Genomic DNA, 26,667 nt, shown 5'->3' with positions numbered 1-26,667 from the left:
TGTCAAGCACATATTACTTATATTGCAAGTTAAGAGTATTACTAAATAAATAAACTCACAGTCCCGGTGCGCGCGGTCTCTGTGGTCCACCAGTCGTACGTGAGAGCGAGTGAGGGCGAGGCGGCCACGTGGCACGCGAGCTCGACGGTCTCCCCAGGCAGCGCCATCACTTCCTGCACGTCCGACGTCCGGCAGTGCGGCACGTCTGCTCAATGTTGACAAGGGCCATATTTTTATTAGTTTTAATAACGTCAATGTTAAAAAGTGCCATATTCCTAATTATTTCAATTACGTTAATGTCAACAAGGGCCATATTTTTATTAATTTTATTAGCGTCAATGTTAATAAGGGCCATATTTCTAATAATTTTAATAACGTTGATGTTAATAAGGGCCATATTTCTAATAATGTTAATAACGTCAATGTTAACAATAAGTAATGGTGCTTCTGCAGTAATTTCAGCACCATTAACATTCTTCTGAACTCTTAGATGATTGCTTGGCATTCTATTTAGATCGATACAAAAATGCTAGTATTTCGGTTTTGTAATTTTGCTATTGCTGAAACAAAAATTATCCTCCTTAAAATTTTATCTTCTCTGCATACATTAAACATTTTTATGGATTATCATCATTAAACGGCTATTGAATTCGGGCAGAATATACTCAATTTCAGATTTCTCTGCGGCTGAAGTGTTTTTGTGATTTTCATTAAAAAAGTTACCATCCCAATGCTAATTTTACGGAGTCATGCTCTTGTTCTCGGAAATTCAAAGTTCAAGTTTGCTGATTGATGATCTGTACTCTGAGCTCGGATTGAAGGCAAACTGAACTGCTTCCATGATTTAGGGTTTCACTCGAGGTATTTTTTTCCTATCAATTTCTTCCGAACTAGGAATACAAATGATAGTACATAAATTTAATTACCACTGCACCAGTTCCTCTAGCAGAACTGAAGCAAAAGACACTGCAGATTTAAGCCGCTATGGTCCGAATAAAAAATTGACACTGCAATCTACGCTCTGAATATTTATTGCCTGTAGATATTGAGAAAATATAGTTTGCATTCACAACGCAAATGCATTACTTTCAACATCAACGATTGAGTAAAAATGGCTTATCTCTCATTCTATGAGTTGGAAATAATGCGTGTAAAAACATTCAGTGAGTATACAGAGTTTACAGACAATTATATCGTGCAGTGCTATGTAAATGCGAACAAAATTCCGGATGCAAGGCTTAAACAACGCTCCGCTTACATCACTTTACACTCATTATATTATTAATTCTCGTAATTTCAGTTATTCTAATGACAATATGGAAGGTACAGACTTACAGTCCACATGCAGAGGTACGGCGTTGCTCTGACCATCCCCGACGGAGTTTGAGGCCACACACGTGTAGAGTCCAGCATCAGAATCTGTCAAGTTCATCAGCAGGATCTTGTTGCCTTCTGCTACGATGCCTTCCGCCCTCGCTACGGCGCGCCCCTATAAAAGTATGTTTAATAGCTTATTAGTGACGTTGACAAAACATGGTTGACAACGTATGGTTACTTTAATAATATGAACTTAGTTCTTTCATGGGGAGAAAAAAGACCGGCTCAGAGGCGAAATTTCTTTATTAAATGTATGGGTTCGCAAGTTCTAGACTTACCGATGCCACTATCATCTCTTCAATCAAATAGCGTTTCATTTGACGCATATTACGTTCATTGTTGCTTCGAGTGCTGCAATGACAATTTATTCGTTTAATTGCACTGAACATATAATCTGTTTTTGAAATCTGCTCGTTGCTTTTAGACATTTTAATATATATTGACTACGCGAACCTTCAAAATATTTTAGGCTGTTCATTCATCATACAACTAATATGATTAACGAAATAAAGATGTAATAATAGTGATCGATGCACTATGATGAAAAACATTGTAAATAATACTGGAAAAACTGAAATTTTAATACTGGAAAATTAATACTGGAAAAACTGGAAAAACTGAAAATTTGCGACGTCAGAAAATCATTCAGATGTAGAAATTCATGGCGTGTCAACAGGTCCAAATTCTTCTTAGAAGCAAAGTGTTCGACAAAAATTTTTCTCATCTCCCACGAGACACGAAAAAACTGCGCCAATGACGGAATAAATGCATGAGATGCCACAATTGATGCTCCTGCTAAAATGTCCCGCTTCATTGACGTGATAGTGAGCTCGTAAATTTAAGAATAAACCCGAAAAGGAGCCAACATTTTTAGGCATAAACAACAATTCATTTCCGGGAGGTATTGCTCTCTCGAGAGCACAGCCATTTCCTGAAAATAGTCCCGCAACGGCAAGCGCGCGGAGAGATTTAATATTGTAATAAACTCGGACGTATGAGCAGACCTTCTGAATGGAAGACCTCGGGAATTTAGAGAAGAAACGCGGCACTCCTATGCTTCTTTTCAACTCTTGCGTGGTTGTGGCCTGAACTAGTGAGTGGTTTGTCTTTACATTTAGTTTGGACCACCTTATATTATATTACAAAAGTCTTACATAAATATGGAACTTAATTAATGATTATCGTAAAGGAATCGTGTAAGCAACGAACCTTAAAAGTATAAATAATAGGAATGCCTTTTGATGATTTAATTTTTTATAATTCTCACGATAACCGTCCTTGTTACGTGCAATATGATGACAACTTGATTTGTTGTCCAAAATCCTTTAAACAGTAGTTCTTCATCTCATGACGAGCTACATTGTTCAGAATATTTTTTTTTGTGAAAGTAAATGTCTAACGGCACATGGACTTGAGGTAGAAATAATTATAGCTGTTAAAATAGTCTTCATGTTCTAGCTATGCAGTAGTTTGTTACCGAAGTTTGTTACCGAAGTTTGTTACCGTAATTTGTTACCGCAGTTTATTACCGTAGTTTGTTACCATATATTGATACCGTAGTTTGTTACCAAAGTTTGTTACCGTAGTTTATTGCCGTAGTTTGTTGTTGGAAGCGTTTTTCTTTTAATTCGCGTGAGTCAATTGAGTTTCGCTGCATTCAAATTAGATTTGTGGATAACGATTATTTTGAGGCGAAAAATTCGCGACTGACCAACGTCAGGTATGATTTGGACAACAACCAAAAGGCCCACCAATAACAATGTGAGCTCAGGGCAAAATTCTTCGAATTTTTAAGGAAAAATATCATCGGGTTTGCGTAGGCAATACGCTATACACTGGTTAGAAGGTTACCAAAAACTTTCGTTCATTTTATTGGTGGCGGATATTAGTTTGGGTGGCACCATGGACAGAAAAATAATAAAATCGGTCAGCTTTGCTCCAAGTTACGCTCCCTTTTCACATCTCGTTTATTCATGTGTCAAATATTGGCTAGCAGGGGATGATTTTTAGATTTTACTTGAAAAAGGCTGATATCACTGAACGCCGAATAGAACTGGGATTAAAAGGGGGCAACTGGAGGGGCAGAACTTTCCTGAAGACGCATGAATTTAATTTAATCTCAGTGAAAAATACTATATTTTCATAATTGCATTTTGAATATATTATCATACATAAACTTGCGTTAGATTCGCTAGTTCCTCTGGATATTTAAATAATTTTGATCTTTGAAAACATTCAACTCGATTAAGAGTGGGCGATGCATACAGAGTCTGTAACCAAAAGGCGCTAGCTACTGAAGCTCGATGCAAATGAAGCATCAGGGTAGGGCTTAGTCGAGTAGAAAGCAAAACTGCCATTTATTTAGTATTGAATAAACTTATTGTACTTTATCCATAGTATTATCACGTCATTGGACTGACATCATTGTGGTAGGAAGTGCATCTTTGTTGAATGATTGAAGCACTGAAAAGTCTTCACCACTTTCGCCGGGCCAGAAACTGGCCACTATTCTCATAATTGGCGTATTACAAACACGAAGCTCATGATATTTTAAAGCTATAAATTTAAAAAAAAACTCAATTGGTTAAGGTCGAATAATTTCAGTGCATTAGAAGACGAAGCTGACAGAGCAGCAACTCACTTTAGTTTGAGCGACATAAAAACTGAATTCGTGAAGTTTCTATTAATTCAAAGGAAATGCGACTAACGAATGCATTTCGACTGAAAAGTATTGAAAATTTTTTAGGAAAACTACACTGATAAATTTAAATATAAGTCACATTTTTGAGAAGAGCAACGGTGTAAGATGGAGGGTTGGCCTCAGCTCGGCACTCGAGCGTCGCGGTGTCGCCGGTATGGAAGCGCGAGCCTCCCACAGCGCCGTCCCGCGCACCCAACACCTGCAGCGTCGCGCTGGGCACGTCTGGCAACAACACAGGCAGTTGCTAATGCAAGTCTTCTAACCATTTAATTTTGTTTATTCTGGCAACAGTACAGAAGTTTCTAATGCAAGAGTTCTAGCTATTTAATTTTGTTCATTCTGGCAACAGCACAGGCAGTTGCTAGTGCAAGTGTTCTAACCATTTAATTTTTGTTCATTTCGTATTGCGGAAATCTTAAATCATAATTTTGCACAGGGAGATTATAAGTAATATCCTATCTCACAGCCTGAATAAATAGTCCGATTAAAGTAAGCGAGATATATTGAAATATATGCAGCTCAAGTTCCATGATAAATGAAATGAATAGAAGTGGCTATCATTTGAATATAATTGTGGGTGCATGTGGTACACTGAGCATCTGAAGTACTCACAAGTGACGGCGAGTGTGATGTTCTTGGTGATAGAGAGGTGAGGTAGTGTTGGGGCTGTGGCTCTACAGGCCAGGACAGCGCCGTGATCTCCAGGGTTCGCCTCAAAAATGAGTTCGGACTCGCTTGTGTCCACGGAGTGATTCTGAGAAGAAAAAACATAGTTGTGAAAACCTCGTGCGATATAATTGACCACCGTTTTAAAGCTGATCGAGGGCCTTTCTGTCATTTTGGCAACGCAAAACGGCGAGTTAATTTCAGTATGTATAAAATTAATATGACCGATTTGATTCATGTCAACAATTTTATTAGGGGAAATTTAGGGATTCTCTTGTAGTGCGATGGACGAAGTACTGCAGAGTTTTCTAAGGGAAATCTTATACGTGAAATTAACGTTGCAGACGCGAATCAGTCTGAAAGCTGCCAAATTATTATTCAGCGTTTTATGATAGAAGTTCGTAATATAAATTGATTTTTATTTAGATACATTTACTTTCGTTCAAGATGCATTGATGAATTGACTAAAAACCAAGCCCTAAAAAGTTTGCTTTCCGAGTGTAACACGTCGACACTTTTGGTTTACCATTGAAAGTTGAGTTTAAAACGTATATAAATAAATTTTCTTATTATGGTAAGCGCATATAATTCAGAAGAGTATGCGACGTTGGTTTAAAAATAATACTTTGAAGCTTCTAGAAAAGACTTCTATTAAATCATTGAAGCTTCTAGAAAAGACGAATTGAACTTTCTAATGGTGATTCAAGTCTGAAATCGTTGAAGTCGGGACTTTGTGAATACTCCAGGGTTCTAAAGTTAGCATAGTTTTGTCCGAAAAAAAAATAATTGACCAAGTTGATGACGAAATTAATGTACTTTAGCCTTTGCGTGTGTTGTGAATACAAAAATACTCACTTGAACATTTAAGAATACCTAATGTAATAAATAAAGTGTAAAATATCGGAGATATAAATAAAATGCAAAATTTTGATGTCGGGTCGTTATCGCTCCGGTTGTTCAGGGTAAACGTGGCACAGATCACAGTTCAAAAGAGGTTGCATTAGGTCTGAACAAAAGGGCACAAATTTCTTTGAAAATTAGTCAAACCTAAGAATTTCTGCAGATCTCTAACTGTCGTTGGTCTAAGATATTTTGGTACTGCTTCAACGAATTTTGGTTTCTTTTGAATGTCAGACTCGCTCACAACATGACCCAAAAATTCCACTTCGCGTGATACCCATGCACGTACATTTTGATGTTTGATGCTTTACCTTAATGCCATTCTCGGTCAGAATAGACAAAACTTTATGCACGAGGGATACATGAGACATAAAATCAGATTCGACAATGAGAATATCATCATTGTAAATTTTAACCATATCGCTAGAAACTTCTTTGTACAAAATATTCTGCAGAGTTCCCTGAAAATCCGAAGGGGCCGTCTTCAACCCGAAAGGCAAACGTCTGAACTGCCATTGATTATTATTCGAGTGAATGCTGTAATTTCCCTGTTGGATTCACGCAAGGGCACTTGATAATAACCCTTCATCAATCAAGACACGACCTTGATGGGAAAGTTGATTAGCCATTCATCAAAATTGAAATTTTAGAGTCAAACTAAGCTTCCATGAATGATGAGGAAGAATCAATAGGAAAATTGTAGTTACTATAACCGAGTTTTCAAATGAAATGCAAAAAGTTATCACTGGAATGAAGGATGTATTCCGATAATTTTCTAGACACATTTTATCGAATCAGATCGAAGTTAGTCTACTCGAATTGATGCTTCTGAGTGAAACTGATGAAAATGCTCTGCAGAAGAATGAGCTGAAAAGTTATATTGGATGACAATGACACAATTTCTCGCCCGTCAGAAAGTCTTTAACTTTTTAAAACAAATTTTCCTATACAGTGGCTGGTCTTGATATAATTGGTTCAAGAAATAATAGAACATTCATATCTCATATAAGAGGTATTCAATTATATAGTTGAAATTCTAAGGATTTGTTGCATTACTTTTTTTTATCATTTTTAGAAAAAAATTATTTGCATAACCGGAGTCTCCAAATGATGCTGCTTGCAAATTTCATGCGGAACTAAATCTAGATGTGGTAAATGAGAAAAAATTAACTAAATACGAGGTTATGAGGAACTCGTAAATTGAATTTATGAGAAAGTCTTACCAGCAGAAAAATCAAAATTCAAATATAAAATGAAATAGATCGACATCACACAGAAATTCTGTAGGTATTCAGGAAAGGGAAAAGTATAATAAAAATATTTAAAAATCCTGTAACAACAAAACGCAACAAGTAACAACATTAAAATATTAATGAAGTATAATAATGAAGTGAAATGAAAGTAAAAATCACGATAAAAAGTAACAACATTGCTGATATTTTTTGTTTGCATTCAGAAATGAAAGCAGTAAGATCAAGATTGTAAAATCAAATTAAATGACCTTCATCAAAGAGTATCCTCATTAGAAGTGATTCAGGGTGGATTAAAAAGTTTATTGACTTTATGGAAACAAGAGTAGCTTTAAACATGAACGATTAAGCAGAGGTTTTGAGAATGCAAGATGAGATCTTTGTTTCACTCAAAATAATCGAGAAAACAATGAGGGTAAAACTGTTGTCTTTCTACATACAAAGAAATCCTGTGAGGAGGAAGCCCTCAAATAAAAGGTTATTAATAAATAGAAGCTCTATAATCGGAGGTTGTCTGTAAGTGGTAAGCTAGCGAAGCTGAGCGTTTAATGTTAGATTGGTAAATAGGCTGAGGTAAATCATATCTGGGGTAAAAAAAGACTGATTTAGTTGTTACGAGTATGAAAAATAATGAGTCAGCTGGGTTAATCAATGTTCTTTTTATAAGAAATAACTACTCAACCGAGGTAATCGTTTCTCGGGTTAAAAATGAGTGTAAATAAACTCAAGGTAAAGCAATTTTACAAGGTGGGCTGGTACGCTCTTTTTACTTATTATGAGCGTCTTAAATAACTTCTGGAACTTCGAATTTTCTTGCAGTTACCAGCCAACAAAAAAAAGTTCCGAAACAGACATTGCTCTTTTGAATCCCTTAAAGATTAAAGTTATCGTATCTCAAGATATAAATAATTATTTCCAATATACTGTACTCTACACGCATCATTCGCCCAATCAAGAATGAAAACTTTCAACTGCTCACCTTTCTGTAACATAGAAACTATTGAAATATATGCAATGAAACCGATCTTAACCTTATTTGCACGTTCATATTCGAATGGGATCACTAGAGAGATATCGTATCCATACCAGTGTAACGGAAGGCACTTATTAGTGTAGGCAGTGCACCAATCACGAACAACTCAGCGGCGATCAATTGAAATCCGATAAAGAAGCGCCATGAATTTGTTATGCGCTGAAGCAAGCTCGTGTACGCTAATGTATCGTACAGCACAACACAATCAACCACTTAACGATGACAGATCGCGTAGCATTTCTATTTCATGTAGCTTCACATGCACCTGTTGTTCGTTGGAGTGATTGAGTTTCATATATAAAAGAGGTTATGTTCCATTGTTAGGGATTGAACAATGAGCATATTGCGATTATATTCTATTTGTATGTTCGAGCGAGATGAACGTGGCTCATGCCGAAGTAGTTATAAGCGGAGTTTAATTGTTTTACGTAGGCGGTTGATGTGCAAGGTAAGTTTACGCGCAAATGTAAAACAATGGATATATTAATTAATTATTAGGTCATGTGTAAGTTGATGTATTCGTCGAGGCGGATATTCCTGTGCGAATACTTAGGAAGCATTTCAATAGTTTGTTTTAATAGCTACCGATTTATCAATACGATTTTCATGTTGGAATTCATTCATAGTTATTTAACTTTTTAATAGTTTATCTCATAAGTATTATTCAGTTTCCATTTGTGTCAATCACTCTCAGTATCGGTTATATTCTCACTGGCAAATAAAGATACGCCCGAGGCTTCTGCACTTATTCATCTTGGCTCATGACGATCTATAATCGATCACCTGGTTGAACAATGAAGGGATAAAGATAGCCGTGGTTTAGTGAGTCCAAAGCATCATAAAGGGGATTTTTATTGATAGTTATGTTGAATGGATTGGAAATTACAGCGGATTGTATATTCTTGAGTACATTTTAATTTGCAACTAATTTTAAACGACGCAATTTTCGTCTGACAAACAGGAAGTGCATTACTTCGCACATTCGGCCGTTAAATTATTAATAAATTAAGAGTTCATCAAGACAAATTAACAGGTACGTTCTACTCACTTTCAAGTTAGATTTGTACCAGCTTAGCATAACCAAGGTATGATTACAGCATAAATGAACGCGTGAACGGATCGTGTCTCGTGTCCTGTTTCTGATCATTTCGGGAGTAGAAACTATCCAGCATTCTGTATAAAAAAATTGTTTTGTAGAAAAGACCGTGTTAAGTTTCAGCATTTACTTCCCCAAAGCATTGCTTCACGAATCGAATTTAAAAAGGCCAAAATTGGATCTTAGTAGCTTTTCTTAATTGCATTGACTTTTCTTCGAATAATTAAATTAGCGGAGTGTGTGAATGGTAGGTGATACAGACCTGCTTGATGTTTGTGGTGATGGGCCGTCCAGCGATGGTCCAGAGGAGGACGGGTGGTGGTCGCAGTCGACCAGCGGAACACCTCAGCTCGTACTTGCGACCACCGATCAGAGGGAGCGTTGGCAGGGGGAACGAAACTGACAGCGGTGGAACTGGCGAGAATGGAATTGCAAGATTAAATTCCGGTTTCAAAGTAATTTTGTGGAGAAAAAGACCGCTATTTTTTAGACCACCGCTAATGATTGAGAGTGTATTATGATATTGTTTTGGGAAAAAGACCGTGTTAAGTTTTAGCATTTACTTACCCAAAGCATTGCTTCACGAATCGGATTTTAAAAGGCCAAAACTGGATCGAAAGGCAAGAATGCAACGACAAACTTAAATTTCATGCACAACATCCGCAGACTTCCATGGCTAGATTGACTGATGCGTTGATTCAATGAGGTAGAAGCGAAGGTAATGAAATTTCATGATAACAATTTTTTCGAGCCTCAATAAAAAAGACGTAAGGCTTCTAGTCTCTGCTTTTAACTTTTTAGCTCATAATTATCTGACTTAGGCAAAGTTACTTCAACTAAATAATAAAAGTTCCATGCTAATTTTTTCACTTTTTCGCATGTTATTCAAAACTTTGATTAATCATGAAAGATAAATGAGACGAGCGCGTGCAGGTTCTAGCGAAATCAGGAGACTAAAATTCGCACAGAATTCTTGTCACGTTTTCTTATTATCAGATTTAATTAAACGGACCGGCCGTGTTTTGCAGCAGAATTGTTGGCAGTTTTTGGCTGGAATAAAAACAATATATTGCGAGGGTTTTCATGATGATCTTACAGCAAATCAGTACAGAATGCTGAAATTATTTATTTTCTGGGCACGACGTGTGAAAATTTTTGGTTTAAGTTTTGTAGACGATTTTTAGAGGGACAAACTGCAGCAATCGTGTGAATACTTTTAGTTAATGCATGTAATTAAGGACAGTGCTAAAACAATGCGCCAGAATGAACTATAATTAACTACTGTTATATATCTTCGAGCTTGCAGGACTCATTACAGATGATATTTTTTCAGTTTCAGTTTCACAGTTGAACAGCAAACAAGACGGTGCACAGTCTTGTGCTGACAGTAGTGCTGAGTATTAATCATCGTGCCTTGTTGCCTTGCCAATAATTACATCAATATTTGTTAAGAGGTGTTTGTGTTTCTGTAACCAAGTGTTGCTTTTTAACACCAATATAGTACCAATGAAGGGTAATTACCGTGATGCACCCCCTTCACTATAGCCTATAAGAATTTTCTAAAATTTCCCTGTTCCCGTTCAATTACTGTATTATATTTCAGGCTGACTCCGAAGAATTCTAATGCCTAACATGACTTTTGATGAGAAATTTGACGTACAATGATTGAGTGTCTGCATATCAGAGCCACCACTGCCCACTACTGAGTTGGCAGTTGCAGTTTCATCAGTTGCAGATGAAAGCTAACTTACTGATTGATATTCTGTACTTAACGAAGCGAGATGCTCATTGATGCACTCAAACCTTCTCCGGGGGCACTTGATGCAAATATTCTATTTCTAAATAAAGTTAATGATATTATGGTTTTACTTTGATATTTTTTAAGCAACTAAGACCGGGATTTGTTTAGAGAGCATTACATTTTCAGCATCAAAGTTTAACTCCGATCAGCACTGTTATGAAATAGCACGTCAAAACTTTTCGAGTAAATATAAATAAATATAATTTGGTTGTATTTAAATGCAGGGTTTTATGGATTGATGTTATTTTTAGGTTCAGCGGGCTAAAGATAAAGATGAGCATAAGAATAGAATATCTAGAGCGTATAAAAAAATTTTTCCTGATAGAAATAAGCAAACATTGTTTTTGGGATTTTTAATAGAGGCCTTTGAATTGACTAAACGAAGAAAATTACCGAAAGCTGAAATTCTTCTAAAATATTTTATTGAAAAAATTTAGAATCTTGATCAAAAAATATCCGACACGCTGTTCTATTTTCCCCCAGCGATCAGCAATAAGAATTTTCAGGAAATTTCGCACTGATGTGTCTTTAGAGTTGTAAATTAGAGATGCTGGAAGATTGTTCTGAACATTTTTCATTATTAAAATATTGTTTTATGTTATTGGTGTTATGATACTCGTAAACATAAGTATTCATAAATGAATAGTAAAAATATTAATGATTAAGGTCAAGTTCCATGAAAATATTCTGGTTTGATTATTCTGAACAGAACGATTACGTTCATGAAGCAAAGCAACCAGGAAAATTTTTCATGGCAACTTGAAAATTTTCGTATAAATAAAACTGTGGTATAAAAACGATGATTCATATTCATTATTGTTGAATTTATCGTCAGTAAGGATCGTTAGTTAAGTATTCAGTGATGCAAAAAGCAAAAAGGCGACTCGTAGCGCGCGCTATGTTTACAAGTTGCTGAGTTGTGTCAATTAAAAGTTCAATTAGTACCGAGGGACCAGCGGATGACATAACGGACATCACTCCACTCAACTAATTGAGCTACCGCTCCGAGCAGGATGGCTGGCTATGCATTACCCAGAATGCTAAGTGCAATGTTTACTGATATATGAACCTCTTTTACCTCATATTTTAACGTACTAATCTAAATAACCTCACTAATATATAACGACCATAAAATATTAATTATAGACATTTTATACATATATGCTATTTTACCTAATGATAGGCTGATGAATAAATCATTCGTGTATTGAATGTAAAATTTAATTGACGCATGTTAATTCGGCCAATTAATTAATTTTATCCCGAACGATAGCAATGTAGTCATTAGATTGAGAGACGGCGATGCTCGTGAACTTGATTACCTCAACTCCGGTTTTATGTCTCCCATGAATAAAGATTGTTATTAGAGAAAAAGCTCGCAGGCAAGTTGAACGTAAGGTAGTTGGCCGTGCATTAGGATTATTAAAAGGTGTGACTTGACTGCGTACAGCGATGCAACACGACATCAATATTCTGCTAGTGTTTATTAGTGATTGTAGTGAACCGCATAATTAGCGCTCAGGGACTGACTTGCAATTCTTAAAAGAATACAGCAATTTAAAGTTTATTTCCCCTATATCGCTTCATTTATTGTCCAACGTTAATGCAGAACTTTAAACTTTAAAGTTTATAAATGTCAGCTTACGTGTTTATTTACGTTCAATGAAAGATTTAATGCCAAGTGATAGACGGACTGGAAATAAAAGTTTACCAAATAATAAATAAAAGAAATAATAAATAATTAAAAATGTTGTTTATAATAAAGGGTTTCTTAAATTTGTTTTCATTTGTATATAAATGAAAATTCAAAAACTCGTCTATCTTTAAAGAAACTTATTTCCAGTTTTCTGTAATTACCTGTTCTAAAGTTAATTTCCTAAAAACAAATTAACTATTTATTATGGAATTAACAAATTATTTCACCATTCTCTGCAAACGGAAAATGCAGCTTTGTGTAGCAATTGCTTGAGCCCCTTCGTGGAAACATTTTCAGGATTAAATTTTAACTGAATTTCCAAGTCTGCGGACAAAATTATGCTCATTTTTTGCAAGCTTGCATTTTTGAATGAAGGCAAAAAAATCTCAGGTAAATATTTGCAAAAGATGAAAGGCAAATTTAGCCTACAAAATACTAAGTCTTTGTAAGCTCATCAAATGATGAGAAAAAGTACGACGTCATTCAATTATTACGATTTTTATCAGTTACGTTTGGAAAGAGTACCGAAATTAAATATTTTATTTGTTCTAAATTCACAAAAACTTTTGTTTTCAATATTGTTATAATTAATGCCTGCTTGAATTTTGTTTTTATTTTCGCAGACATCGAAAAAATGCGTGTACTTGATATACTCACCAAATTTAACAAACTGAAGAGTGGCTCGGACTGGTCTTAGTTCTGGATTATTTGTGGCTCTGCAGGTTAGGTTCTGATTCTCAAGTAAGTTCTGCGTCAGGTTTTGTAGACTCAGCTCCGAGGTAAAGAATTTCCTGTTGTGATCGTGCCCAGACTTAGAATGTTTAGGCATCACAGCGGCCCATCTCTGCACGACTTTATTCGTCGAAGATCTTTTGCTTTGCTTCGCGGTAGACAGATAGCGGTCGTTGCGCGATCGATGTTCTTGGTGTTGCAGAGCAGAATCTTCTCTAGAAGACCATTGAGCCTCACCACGGCGGCTCTCACTCCGGACAACAAGTGTGTTGTTCTCTACACATTTGGTGGACTCGCGATATCGTGAGTCGAGGCTGTCTTCGCTACATGGCCCTGGATGACAGAAAATAGAAATCTTTAGTCTGATGCGATTACTTTACAATCTAAAAAAATTGCAATAGCTGTATTATCAAATACATTGTAACATTGCTCGTTTCATGTATCTTTAGTAATAATGTTCTAATAACACGACAACTGCCTTTGTAGTCGACATTTCTACCTTCATTTTTATCGTTGTTATTGTTCAGATCCTATATTGAAAGTGGAGTTCTTATGCCAAAGATACTGTTTATTTGGTCAGCGTGTATTTTCTGATTGCATAAGCTGTCTTTAAAAAAAGAAGTCTGTGAACCAAAACTACTGCAGTCGTTGAATGATGATGAGTTAGAATAGTTCGAATCCTTTGTTCCTTTCGAGCAGTTATAAGTACGCGAGTAAAAATTTGTGTTCCTAAAATATATTGCTGTGTTTATATATTTTCATCATATAACGCGCGCGTTATTTTGAGGGCAAGATCTTGTAGAAGGAATGCAGCTTGTAATGCATAATATCGCCTTCATTGCATACGTTCGTTTCGTGCGCCCGACTCCAGACAGCGCGGCCTGATTATATCAATATTGAGCGCACACTCCCCCGCTCATAAGCTTGGCTGCGTGCATTCTTACGTCTGGCAGCGAGCAGCAGCGCATTCTTACGTCTGGCAGCGAGCAGCAGCGCATTCTTACGTCTGGCAGCGAGCAGCAGCGCATTCTTACGTCTGGCAGCAAGCAGCAGCGCATTCTTACGTCTGGCAGCGAGTAGCAGCGCAGCTTCAGTGGGAGAGCGCGGCGTCCTGACCGGCGTGTCTCCGGACCACCACGTGATGCTCGGCGGAGGCTCGCCTGCACAACAAAAATACAGCGACTCTTTCAGACTCTAAATATTCAAATGTGGCAATACATCACGCACGACAGGCATAATAATATCGTAAGACAGGCATAAATATTCAAATGTCGCAATACATTACGTAAGACAGGCTTACAGTTATGATGATGTGCATGTCCACGGGGGTATCACATCACACTCAGCAAAGAAAATTATCAAGGTTAGTAGCCATTCAATAATTAAGTCAATTAAGAAGCAACAGGGGCTTCGATGCGTGACCACGTTGGATTGATGTGTGAACATGAGCTTGTTGTTCCTGCCAATTGCCAATAGCAAATAGCATCAACAGATGTTAATGCTGCCAACGTTCTCAATGTTTCCGACGTTATGAATCCTGCAAGCAACTATATTAGTAAAAATTTGTATATTTATGAGTTCATATATTTCTTGCTATCTACTATTTTAATTTATGCGAATTATTTTCGAAAACATCGCTGCTATAGTGTTCTCACATATGTGCGAAATGGGGCAACAGATTCTTTATAATTATTGTCATGAATGAAAATTAGTGCTACTAATGTAAGTACGAAGTTTAGCAGTTGTAAAAATGCCATGACATGAGGTTTTTTCAATAAATAATAGGCAGGAGCGGATTGAAGAGACGAGTTTTTAAAGGAATTGCCGGCGGAGTGGTGTTGCAACCTTTCATCGATCCGGAAATACCAAGCTACTAGCATTGCCTGCAAGTAATTTTCAGTTGGTATGAGTAGATTTTTCGAGACTTTTTTCTACTAATTGGATGCCGAGAGGTAAGTAAATGCGATCATTCAGTGCACCATGAGTTAAACGCATGCTGTTGAGGTATCGGATTTTGGAATCGGTATTATATAGCTATCGTAATGCAAATGTGGATAACATTTGTCGACATATGTCACGAATTTGCAAGGATTTATAAAATATCCATAACATTTGCCAAGAGAACTTTGTTGCTTACATCCTTGCAGTGATTTAGCATACGTTTAGTTACGATCGTTTATTACTGAAAAAATTTCGGCGTTTTTACACTGCTTAATTATGAACAAGTGTTTAATTTTCAATTTTTCAGATTTGATTGTTTATTCTTAACCACTCTCGCTATTAGTAAACAGCACACCCTAATAATTTGAAACGAATGTTGTGAAAGAATTTTCTTGCAAATGAAAAGATACCGGTTTCCGCCTGGTGTTAAAGCATACCTTTAATTTTGAATTAGTTTTAAGTTAAACCAAGGACAATTCTTGAGCAGACGTACTAAATCGAACCAGACCCAATTTCATGACGATCTACAACTCTCTGCATTGCAATATTCGGCGCAACAGCTTGAGGATTGCTACATAAACATAGGCGATATTCAAATGCTCATATGTGATCCCAATGTTGTCGGCAGACACGATCGAGACAGCCATGAGTATAAGAAACTTTTGATTTGATATTTGGCTTCTGTGTGCACAACACGATTGAGTGGACGTTGCTTCAAATTGAAATTGGTTAAGTGTAGCCACCACATACCAATGTGGTGATCCACAAAAAACTGTTTTAAAAAGATGATATTATTATTTTTTGTTTCATACTTTTTGGGCAAGAATAAAGCGACGATAAATGTAGGTGATGGAGATTAGAGTGGGTTAGTGAAAATAAATTCAGAACTCCGAAATTCTGAATAGGCGATCTTTCTTCGTTACTCAGCAATTCAAAGGAAAGCGGCAGATGCTAAGCGATTGAGTCACGATTCGCTTAGCATTGAGCCGTCACTGATAGAGGGAAATGTGTTAGTTAGTTAGTTTAGTGACCCTATGATTACTAGCGCTTCAGCTGCTAAGCTATCTCGCGCCGTAGGGGGAAATGTGTGTTGTAACGGCTGAGATTTTCACCTAATTGGTCTGTTAAAGGAAGGTTCTACTCTAAATTGTTTTTAATAATTGACCGATCTTTATGAAACTATGTTCTATGTTTTACATATACATATGTAAAACACCAAAAACGGAAAAATTAGATCAGTACTCACTGCAGTGAGTGAATGAGAGCTTATTTTCACACGTCCATCCGTCCGACACGGACGGGCGGACGGACGGACGGGCATGACGAGCACAATAGCGCCTTTTTTCCATAAATGAGAAAATGTGCTAAAAGGTTGATTTAAAAAAATATTCGCTGAACTAATCGAATGATGTTTCTCGATGTTGTAGCACGTAAACAAAGTAAAATATAATTTTTTAAGATGGCGTAAACTGGAAATTTCAATTGTTTAGGAGAGGCAAATAACTGAAACGTGTTCAAAAAGAAGCTTTGACTAAAAAATTTAACTCAGTACTCACTGAGTGACAGAGAGCGCATTTTCTCGTCGACGAAAACGTGAAGTCATGGACGGACAGACAGACAGACGGACAGACGGATGGACGAACATATGGCTAGCACAATAGCGCCTTTTTTTCCATAAATGAAAAAATGCGCTAAAAATTGCTTGTTAATGAAGCTCCGGCTTTGCCATCGCTTGTGCTCGTATTGAGGGTACCATCACGTACTACCTATTGTTTTCCAGTTTAATGCCAATAATGATTAATAAATATATTTTTTAAATAAATCTTTGTATCATTTAATTGAAAATGTTCATTTTTTACAAGTTAGAAATTGCCTCACGCACAAACTAAAGCTCGCAAATACATACGGTACATAACCGTGTTGGACGCGCCTTAATTCTTCCCAGCTACAGAATGCGATCAGAAGACACATATGCAATTTTTCCCATTTTTGAGGTAGACACTCCCCACAAATCCATGCTTCTCGGTGCAAAAAATCGGATATCGATTAATTTTGATCAACAAAATAAATGGAAATATAACTGAATACTGACTGGTTAGGCCTGCGTAATTCCAAGTCGACAACATCCGCAAAAGTTTTGAGGATCATTTACATGATGACGTTTTCTCCGATTTTCTGAACCTGAAATTCATAAGCAGAAAATGCATAATGGAGCTTGAAGTTTGCAATAGTTGACATTCTCTGTTTATAAATCTAAATACGTCTACAGTAAACGCCTTTAGACTACAATATTCCGCAAATATATTTCTCCCAGTTTCAGTTTAAGCTTCTTTGGCTTTGCTTCGCTCACTTCAAGTTTAATGGAATTCCAACGTTAATGCACCATGGCTTTTGAATCTGCTCTTCCATCCATGCAATGAATGTAGAATTCATATTTTTGCATAATCTTTTCTCGCGTAAAGTTTTCCCGTCATATATACACATTGTTCTCAATGAAATTATGAAAACAGTCGCAGCGCGATGACAACAAATACAGTTACCGCCAGTGGTTGTAAATTAATGTATTTATTCATTCATTTTCTGTTCATTTACAAACAGGTCCAGAGAAAGAAAAATTAACATCCTTTTAAAGTTTGCTTAATGTCAATATATGCATATATATAGCATTAAAAATTATAATTCTTTAGGTAAAAGATTTTTTCAATTCCGCTGCGATCTTAAGGTTTTTAGAGTGTGCACAGGGTACATCGGCGACGTGGGACAGAGTTACAAAACTTCAAAAATTCGACTAAAATAGATGAGAATCGTGGAAAGGTCATCTTACGGTAATCTACACGAGAATCCCCTTCATCCATCAGTACATTATGCCGCTTAGAACAATGTCCCGCGGAGACCGAAAGAGTCTCAGGAGGCCTTTCCTAAATTTTCGAGCGGTGCTCGTGGCTTGAAAATGTTAAAATTTAAAGTTTTTTTCAGACGAATCCTCGTGTATTTTTCGTATATACATGTTGTACTTGAAATTTCTTGTGCACGCTATTTTTTCTCTGTCTCGTCAATTTAAGGTTTAAATGGTAAGCTGGTAAGGTTCGCAGACAAAATTTATTTTTATGTCACCTAGCTCATCCACAGTTGGTGAACTGAGAAACGTTAATTGTCAATAATTCAGGCGGAATTTCACTTGCTTTTGTTATTGAATTTTTATTTCAAAACTTTTTCATTGAATTTCAAGTATCAGTGTAGATCCCAACGGTCTATGAACTTGTACAGCTTGTGTCTTATGAACTTGTCTCCTCAACAAGAACAACAGCATGACGAGAAGTCCCACTAGCAGCACGACAGGGTCTCGTTAGGCCGTGTATTGCGAGAACATCGCAGATCAATCACGTGCACAGCAATAATTGGAACTGGGCGTGTTGCAACAGCACTGGTCGCTTCTGCGGCATGCAATCGTGTGTCGCATCGTGACGATCTCGTGACTTGAACGATCAGGTGTCGAGAATGGTCGTTCATGAAATGGACAACCTCTCCAACGAATTTATTAATATACAATAGTATGTGGAAATGGACTGATTATGTGCACTTGTCGCGAGTAATTGTGGTCAACTTGTGCTAAATTTGATGTGCACGCATCAGTTTTGTTGGTTGATCAACTTCGAAGAATTTAATTGATTAATAGAAAACTTTAGACGTACACGAAGTGAGTTTAGGGTATCTTAACATGATTTCACGTTGAGTTCGCACAAAATATGTTGATTTAATAATAGCTGAATGAAACTAATGTTGGATCGGACAAAATGAGTTTTGAAATACCCACATGAAACGGTACAATAGTTTTTCAAAAATTAATTTTCGATTGAAACAGCACAAGTGAATCATTTATAATTATAATCGATTAGACTATAACGACTTTCTGTGGTTCTTTCAGAAAATGTTTAAAAACCTCGTAAAGTTTCCGCGTACGAAATTCGATAGTATGATATAGACTTCATAAGGCAGGTTTTCTCTTCGCACATCGCGAAACCTTTTCGATTAAATTGTTCACTATTCTTGGTAATATTTACAGGTTACAAGACTCGAAGCAATATTATGCAATATATTTTGCAATACTAATTCATTAATTGCTTAATTCGTGTAATTGGAACAAATATTTAATTTCGATTTTAACAGTCGATTCGAATCCTTTGGGATGCGGAACTTCCATTCAATTGAAAAGCGATTTAAAGCTCCAATGACGCGTTACTCGCAAGTTGACGGAATGATACAGTTTGTCGACTGTCGAATAACGCATGAATGTCATGACTTAATCAATGAGGTCAACGTACGGATGCTGAGTTCGAAGCTATTATCCAGTAACAATTTTCAATTAAAAGTTTTATTTGCGAGACCTAAGGTAATCACAATCTCATTAACGGACTCAGCTTTCAACCAATAAATGCACGCATTTATACAAATTTCATATATAATCAAATTTCAATTATATATTCAAGATTAGAGGCTTACTGAGAATTTTATGCAATGGGTATGCGATCTAGGCAGTTGCCCGTCATTTATGAAATACTAAAAAATTAATCGTTCTTGTAAGCATAGGCAAGAGATAAATAAAAATAAATTTAAAGTTTGGGGGATAAAATTTTGAATACAAATGAAATTAGCACTTCTGGTAAAATTCGGCGCAACGGTAATGGTCACAAATATCATTATATTTTAACAGCAATCAAATTTAAGAGATGATACGAATAGAGATTAAACATGTTTATAGATGTAAGATGTCGGACAATATGTAGCTTTGGGACGAAATATTTATGTGCGATAGCCTTCGTATGAAATAAATTCATTTACCATTGACACTTAACGACGAAAAGAAACGCCACAACAAATGATGTGATAATTCGAAATTTGAGAACTTGTGTCTTTATATATGCTTAAAAACAAATGTCAGCGTATTTGTGCTAGTTAACCCTCTAGCGCCTGACACGAGTAACCGGAGCAATATTGTCACAAGCCTACTTCCCAAAAAAGGATACGTTCTAGTGAGCGCAAAATGAATTGTACTGATGGTTGCCGCCACGTACGACAACTTTAAAATGTTCTCTGTTGCGTACAAACGTCCTCAGGTTGCTACACTCAATAGTTTACGTATAAATTGCCGCCACGTACGACAACTTTAAAATGTTCTCTGTTGCGTACAAACGTCCTCAGGTTGCTATATCAATAGTTTACGTATAATTTAAGTTGAGAGTTATGTTCCCGGATAGTGAAATACGGCGGTAGAGGGTTAATGAATCTCTTGTGTCTCAGTATCTCTACCAAAAATATTCGAGTAGTTCTTTTAATCATAAATATTTGAAGATTAACTACTGAAATGAAGTTAATGGTAATCATGTAGGTTTCGCCTGACCTCCTTCCACGACGCACGTGAGCGACGCCAGGGGCCTGCCAGGCTGCACGCTGATGACGCCCACGAGAGGCGTCCTGTCCTGCGTCGTGAAGATGGCCGCTTGACGGGGAGGGTCTGACCAGCGAGATATTAAATATTTAATTATACCAGCTAGATATTTATTAACTTTGTTATTTATTTGAAAATTGCGGGCTATAATTTTTAATCGTTTATTGCTATTGAAAAAGTTGAAAACATAAAGCTTATATTGAGGCAGACACGTTTATTTGTAGTCACAACATAATCTGTGGCGGCCTTGATTAATTTCTACAGCATATATGTTTACTGTGGAGATGTCGAACATGAAACTGAATAAATGTGGATTGTTTTCAATATTTTTCGTAAATTTGTTATCATTATAATCCGCATAGTTCTGGATTGGCCATTGAACGTCAGTTATGATGTTGTTGAAAAGACTAATGAGTTATTGAGTTTTATTTATTTATTATTGAGGATTAATTCTTGAGTGATTTAATTTGAACAAGGAATAAATTAATTTTCTTTATCGACCGTTGATTATTCTTTTCTCGTTTCTAGTACAATCAAAATATTTACCTTTATAAGTGTTTATTTACCATAAGTTGTTCACTTGTTAAATTGTACCTTATTTTACTCTCCCAATTGTTTATAGCCGTTGCTTATTCTCCTGTTAATGCATCTATAACTCACATTGCTCCTGATTGCTTGAGCACACCACCTATAGGCTGGTCGGCGCTCGAGTAGTTTCCATATTAAAGATTTATAAAGGCCGCGCCAGTCTTAGAGAAGGTCACGAGTAGGCCAGAAGCAAGTGAGTTCAGGCACGTGGACTCAATGTATTAAAGGCTTCCGGAGTATAGAGCCGTACAACAGAATAACTGCATCTCATGCGTCTTAATTTTAATCGATAAGTTGGACGGCTTAAACTCCTTCTCAATAATACATTTAATTACATATTTTTTTTATTTTCTAAAGAAAGTCTTATCGAGAAGATAATAAAATGGAATTCTCTTAATTTCAAGGTGAGTAAAGAGGCTCTTGTTTTCTTATTTTCGTAATTGGATCATATTTCATCATGAATATTAATACATTTAAGCTATTAAGTAACGAACCGACAGTTACCTTCGACAATCGTCGACCTACACATTTAAAAATAAATTGAATTTGACTTTGATATTGAATTCAATCAATCTAACACATTAAAAATGAAATGAAAAAAACTATAATCAAACACGGCCTCCAGACTGATATTTCTTCCTATAGGAATAGGAAATGCTTGCAAAAGAAATAAAATTGTAAAAATACCATTTATCATAATATAGTTTAGAACATTCTTTAATATGCTTCCGTGTATAAATAGTATATTATTGAACGAGAAGGAATCATATGAACTCAATGAAAGCATCGTATCCTGACCGACGACGTGCAGACGGTAGCGCGTGTTGCGTGTGGGCGACGCCTGGAGGTCGACTCGGCAGCGGTACTCTCCCTCGTCAGACTCGCGCGCACCGACGATCTCCAGCGTCCCAGAGCTCGCCGACTCTTGATGCTGAGAACCCTAAGAATAAGTCAACCTTGCAGCTTATTTACATGAGAATGCGAGCGTAAATTAATAAAGGGATAAAATCATTTATGTTGGGTTGCAAATAAAATCATTTATTTGCATGAAATGAAGAATTATTTAACACTGATAGTTAATTGGTTTTTTAAAAGCAAAGTTCTCTACAGTTTATTTCAAAGGACAAATTATCATTTGTTTATTTTGTATGTGAAGAAAGTCGAAACAATTTTCGAAAGCCTCTCACAATAAACAAAACTGCAACAGATGGCATAATGAGCATTGTGTGTCGGTGACCAGACCTCATTCCTGTAGTGATCTTTGTAGGTATGATTGGCAGAGTCAGCTCTTCTTCTGATCTCTTCCGAGGTATCGTCTGCCACACCGCTTGCATCGGTCCCTATCCTGAACCTGATTCTGTCGCCGACATCTGAAGCCGCCCATGACCGGCCACTGCCACGACCCCGCATGTCCACGCTGTGGAAGGAACACAGGTTCTGTCTTCTCATTCAATTTCTCTGGGAGCAAATTTTCGTCTTCTTTGATTGCACACACAAACGTCTTACAATAAAATGAGCTATATTTCTTAAAATAATGAACATATTTATTAATACAAATCTCTTAGGTCTTCCTGCACTAGCAAAATAACGTCACTTATAGCACATACTCGAACCGGTGCCTCAAACACCGAAATTTGCAAGCTTTTTTGAGATTCAGATTGTCGTGATCACAGATGCGGAAACAATGGCAAGCGTTTAGAAGTTTCTGTGTTGAGTGCCATAATAAATATCCGAAGCATAATTGAAATAATCTTTCATTAAAGGACCATCAGTCATATTTTTTTTACACCGCATCCCATGAGAATGAATTTTAAAATCAGCAGGGGCAGATATGGCGAGCAATCTCAGAAGCGCAGCGTTTGTTGTCGGTCTTGCTAAGAAACCTACTTGATTGGCAGGATCAATAATTAGATGGTTGGTGTTGGTGCTTGTTTGCTTGAGGTTGACGTCAGAAACCAGCTTTGACGGACACACTACCAAAGCTATGATCGATCAATGTCGTTTATTTTCTAAATTTTATCTTTAATTTACTAAAGCTCTGTAATTCTCACTCTACTTCCATCTAGAAAGAATACGGCTTGAAGCTGAAAATAAAATATTTTCTGAGTTTATGGAAGATATGACGTTTCGAAGCGTATTGGTGAATGATGAAGTCAATGAATCGTTAGAATTCAAGCGAGGCGAAAGAAGAATTGCGGTTTTGCGATCGAGTTTCTTTTCTGCTTTACAAGGGGTTGGTTTCCTAATCCTCTGCTCTCTTTGGTGCTGCTAGATTTTATTTGTAGTGAATCAATAATCGTACATTGTACTTCATTTGTTGATATATATATTCTAAAATAATGTCTTCAGGAGATTAACGTCTGATTGATAATTGCTTTGAAACTTATGGCCAGTCTTGATATTTTCACGACGTACAAGTATTTATCTAACAAAATGAAATGAATTAAATTATTAGGCATTCGTTTAAGAATTGCATTCATAATAAACCCCATAGTTTAATACGTGAAAGAATTATGTCATCTGAATGGAACAGAAATCACTTAAGAGTTTCATAATATGTAATATACTTTGATAGATTACAAGACATCATGATTGTATTACGAATTTGACGCGGTGGATACTTCTCAAGGCACTTGCAATGTTCCACACACATCGTGTCCCTGTTTGTGCGCTGAATTTCCGCAATAGTAGCGTGAAGGATCACAGATTCAATCTCAGGTTGCAATGATGAACTGAGTTGCCGCCCTGACACTTAATAATGTTAGGCAGTAGACGAGCTCTGTTCAGGTTTGGTGCAATCACTTCTCTGTCTCGGCCACGGCGTTGCTAAGTTAAACAATGGAGGTAATGGCATCGCAAAATCTGGCCAAGGCATCCCAGTCTTAACTGATCGGGAAATTATGCGGCAGAAGAAAGCTTCTTCTTAGTCTGAGCCTTGGAAGCGCACTTTTTGTGACACGAGTTCCAACAATGGAATAAAAGTTTTACATTGTAAACTGTCTAACGACTGCACTGCTTCTGGAAAAAATAAAGAAAAATTTGTTTATTTTTGCGAGACAAACTTTCAAGGCTGCCATAAATTTTTGTTTCTTATTTATATGCCAATTATATTTATTTGAATTATGTGTTGCGTGATTTTAAAAAATTGAGTGGAAATTCTTCTGTGTACTTCATACTCAAGTCAACGGAATCTTTTAGTTGTTCAGACAAGAGATTATTTATTAAATCCTAAGACACCGTAATGTTAGGTTCGGGCAGAAAATCTATCGATTTATTGTAAGATGCTCGAGATTATTTATAAGTTGTTCTGTTGAAATTTGTTTTTTGTTTGAGTATATTATTTTCGCTGATAAACTGCGTTATTGCTCGGTATATACAATCATGAGAACAAAGCATGATATTTCCTGTTATTAAAGTAATTACAGAACTCAAAAACTCTTGAGAGCAAAGAGGCACACGCTCGCAAACTATTATTAAGAAGATGAATTTGACGTTGAATCACCTATATCCTCCCATTATGAAATGTATAGAAAAGTTTTAATACTGTGTATTATGTCGCAACTACAATTCAATTGATCGAATATATAATTATACGAAAATTTTCTAATCTAACCCAGCAATGATGTCACTAATAAAAATTAAATTTTCGGAATCAAGATGTGTCTGTTATTGTGGATACTCGCTTTAATAACAATTCGCATGCACCAATTTTCCAAGGCGATATTCATCGTACATACTCCAAATTTCTTTATAGAATATGTGTTGAACAATTTGTAAGAAAAAAATTAAACTATATACTGTCGGACTAATAATTTTGCTTAAATAATTTACTTTGATGACAAACAACTGAGAATGTCAATTCATTGCGATCACATTAAAACTAGAGAAAAACTAAGAGAAAACTATAGAGAAAGAAAAGTTTAGAAAACTGAAAACTAAAGTAAATTTATTGAGCCTAATTGCAATTCTTTCTTTCAAAGTTATTAGCATTGAGTAATTAGAGTCCAATAAACTCGGAAGTTATGTTTGAGGCCATTGCACAGATTGCGCTTCTAATGAACTTCGGACACAACTCCAACACGACCATCACAGAATCTAACTATAATTCTCTCTTAGGTTCGAAGTAGGATACAATAACGTGAAATTCAATTGCTTCAAGTTCAATTTGAATAATAGCTTATCATTTATTTACCCATTCAAATGAAACTGCAAAACATGTGAGTACATCCCTAAAACATGTAAAATAATATTCTATTCAAGTCATTTCATGTAGCATTTATTGTTAGAAAAATTATTACTGTTTGGAAATGATTAAACCGTGGCAGACAAGAAAGTGGTTTTTATGAACATAGAGACTTCAACTTCATTTATTATCAGAGCAGACAAGCATCAGAACATTACCTGTAGAATGGCGCCTTGGTAAGGTTCCTGTACCACAGTACGAGTATGACCTCATCGTCTTCTGGCTGCGAAATGTTGCACGGAAGCCTCGCCTTCTCGTCCTTGATGGCGTACACCGTCACCAGCGGCGTCACTGCCGACCATGAGAGAAACGTTAAATATTTTCTAAGATTCATAAGTGACAAAACTTGTTAGAAGTGTCCTTGATTCCGTAATGTAGGTCAAAAATTAATGTAAACAATGAGCGGAAATGGCGGTGAAAATAGATAAAATTAAATATTTTCTTCACTAGAAAGACTCATAAGTGCACAACTTGTTATAAGTTTCCTTGCTTCCGTAATGCAGGTCGAGAAATTCTTGCAAACAATGAGTTGAAATGGCGGTGAAATTAGTTGAGATTAAATTGAAATGCGTATAGTCTTTATATAACAGTTAATTGGACTTATGTTCTACCTTCGTTGTCAACACTCACAACGAGATAACAATGCAATGACTTCAATGGTGACCTCATTGATTACACAATGCTCATCGAGGATGTACGATTAAGAAATATTTCCAATGCAATTAAAACTGACAAATGCAATTAAAGAAGGGGTTTATTTCCTGCACGGATCAGAAAATTCTTTAAGAATTTCTGAGATATGATAAAAAGTCCTTGGAATTTTTTAACAGATTCAAACGACTGCGCATTTAGCTCAAATATTGGACATAACAAAATTATTGTATTAAAAAGATCGCTAAAATTTTCTAACCCTCTCACGGCAAGCATGAAAATTTGCAGAAATTCATGTATCTGAAGCCAGTAGAAAAAGTATGAACAAATATGATATGGATTCACTCGTACGTATTTTATGTATTTTGCATATTGAATGAGAAATTAGCAGCTGTTTAAACTATTAAATACGGTCATTACTTTTAAAAATTAGTATAATTCATATATAAACTTGGGTATGATGGAAGTAACCATCTAAGTTCAATTCAATTTTATCAAGTTACATGAATTAATTGAAGAGATATTGCTATTTCCGTCTTAAAAAAT

At 36.2% G+C, this 26,667-nt stretch overlaps 1 protein-coding gene across 1 annotated transcript in view; it reads right to left on the bottom strand.

The window, feature by feature from the left end:
• LOC108676229 overlaps nucleotides 1-26,667 on the bottom strand; it is a 114,294-nt gene that overhangs the window by 6,728 nt on the left and 80,899 nt on the right. The window contains exons 2-12 of the mRNA XM_047880155.1: nucleotides 25,629-25,761; nucleotides 22,470-22,644; nucleotides 22,026-22,167; nucleotides 20,592-20,705; nucleotides 14,197-14,412; nucleotides 13,178-13,585; nucleotides 9,286-9,437; nucleotides 4,691-4,832; nucleotides 4,158-4,300; nucleotides 1,336-1,489; nucleotides 60-205 (exon numbers count right to left, since the gene is read on the bottom strand). Coding sequence (XP_047736111.1) covers nucleotides 60-205; nucleotides 1,336-1,489; nucleotides 4,158-4,300; nucleotides 4,691-4,832; nucleotides 9,286-9,437; nucleotides 13,178-13,585; nucleotides 14,197-14,412; nucleotides 20,592-20,705; nucleotides 22,026-22,167; nucleotides 22,470-22,644; nucleotides 25,629-25,761 — 1,925 coding nt within the window. The remainder of the gene's footprint in view (nucleotides 1-59; nucleotides 206-1,335; nucleotides 1,490-4,157; nucleotides 4,301-4,690; nucleotides 4,833-9,285; nucleotides 9,438-13,177; nucleotides 13,586-14,196; nucleotides 14,413-20,591; nucleotides 20,706-22,025; nucleotides 22,168-22,469; nucleotides 22,645-25,628; nucleotides 25,762-26,667) is intronic.

The sequence above is a fragment of the Hyalella azteca genome, unplaced genomic scaffold, assembly GCF_000764305.2.
Source record: "Hyalella azteca isolate HAZT.00-mixed unplaced genomic scaffold, Hazt_2.0.2 contig4737, whole genome shotgun sequence".
NCBI lineage: Eukaryota > Metazoa > Arthropoda > Malacostraca > Amphipoda > Hyalellidae > Hyalella > Hyalella azteca.
The sequence above is the reverse complement of the archived record's forward strand: the minus strand, read 5'-3'. Positions and strand labels throughout refer to the sequence as shown.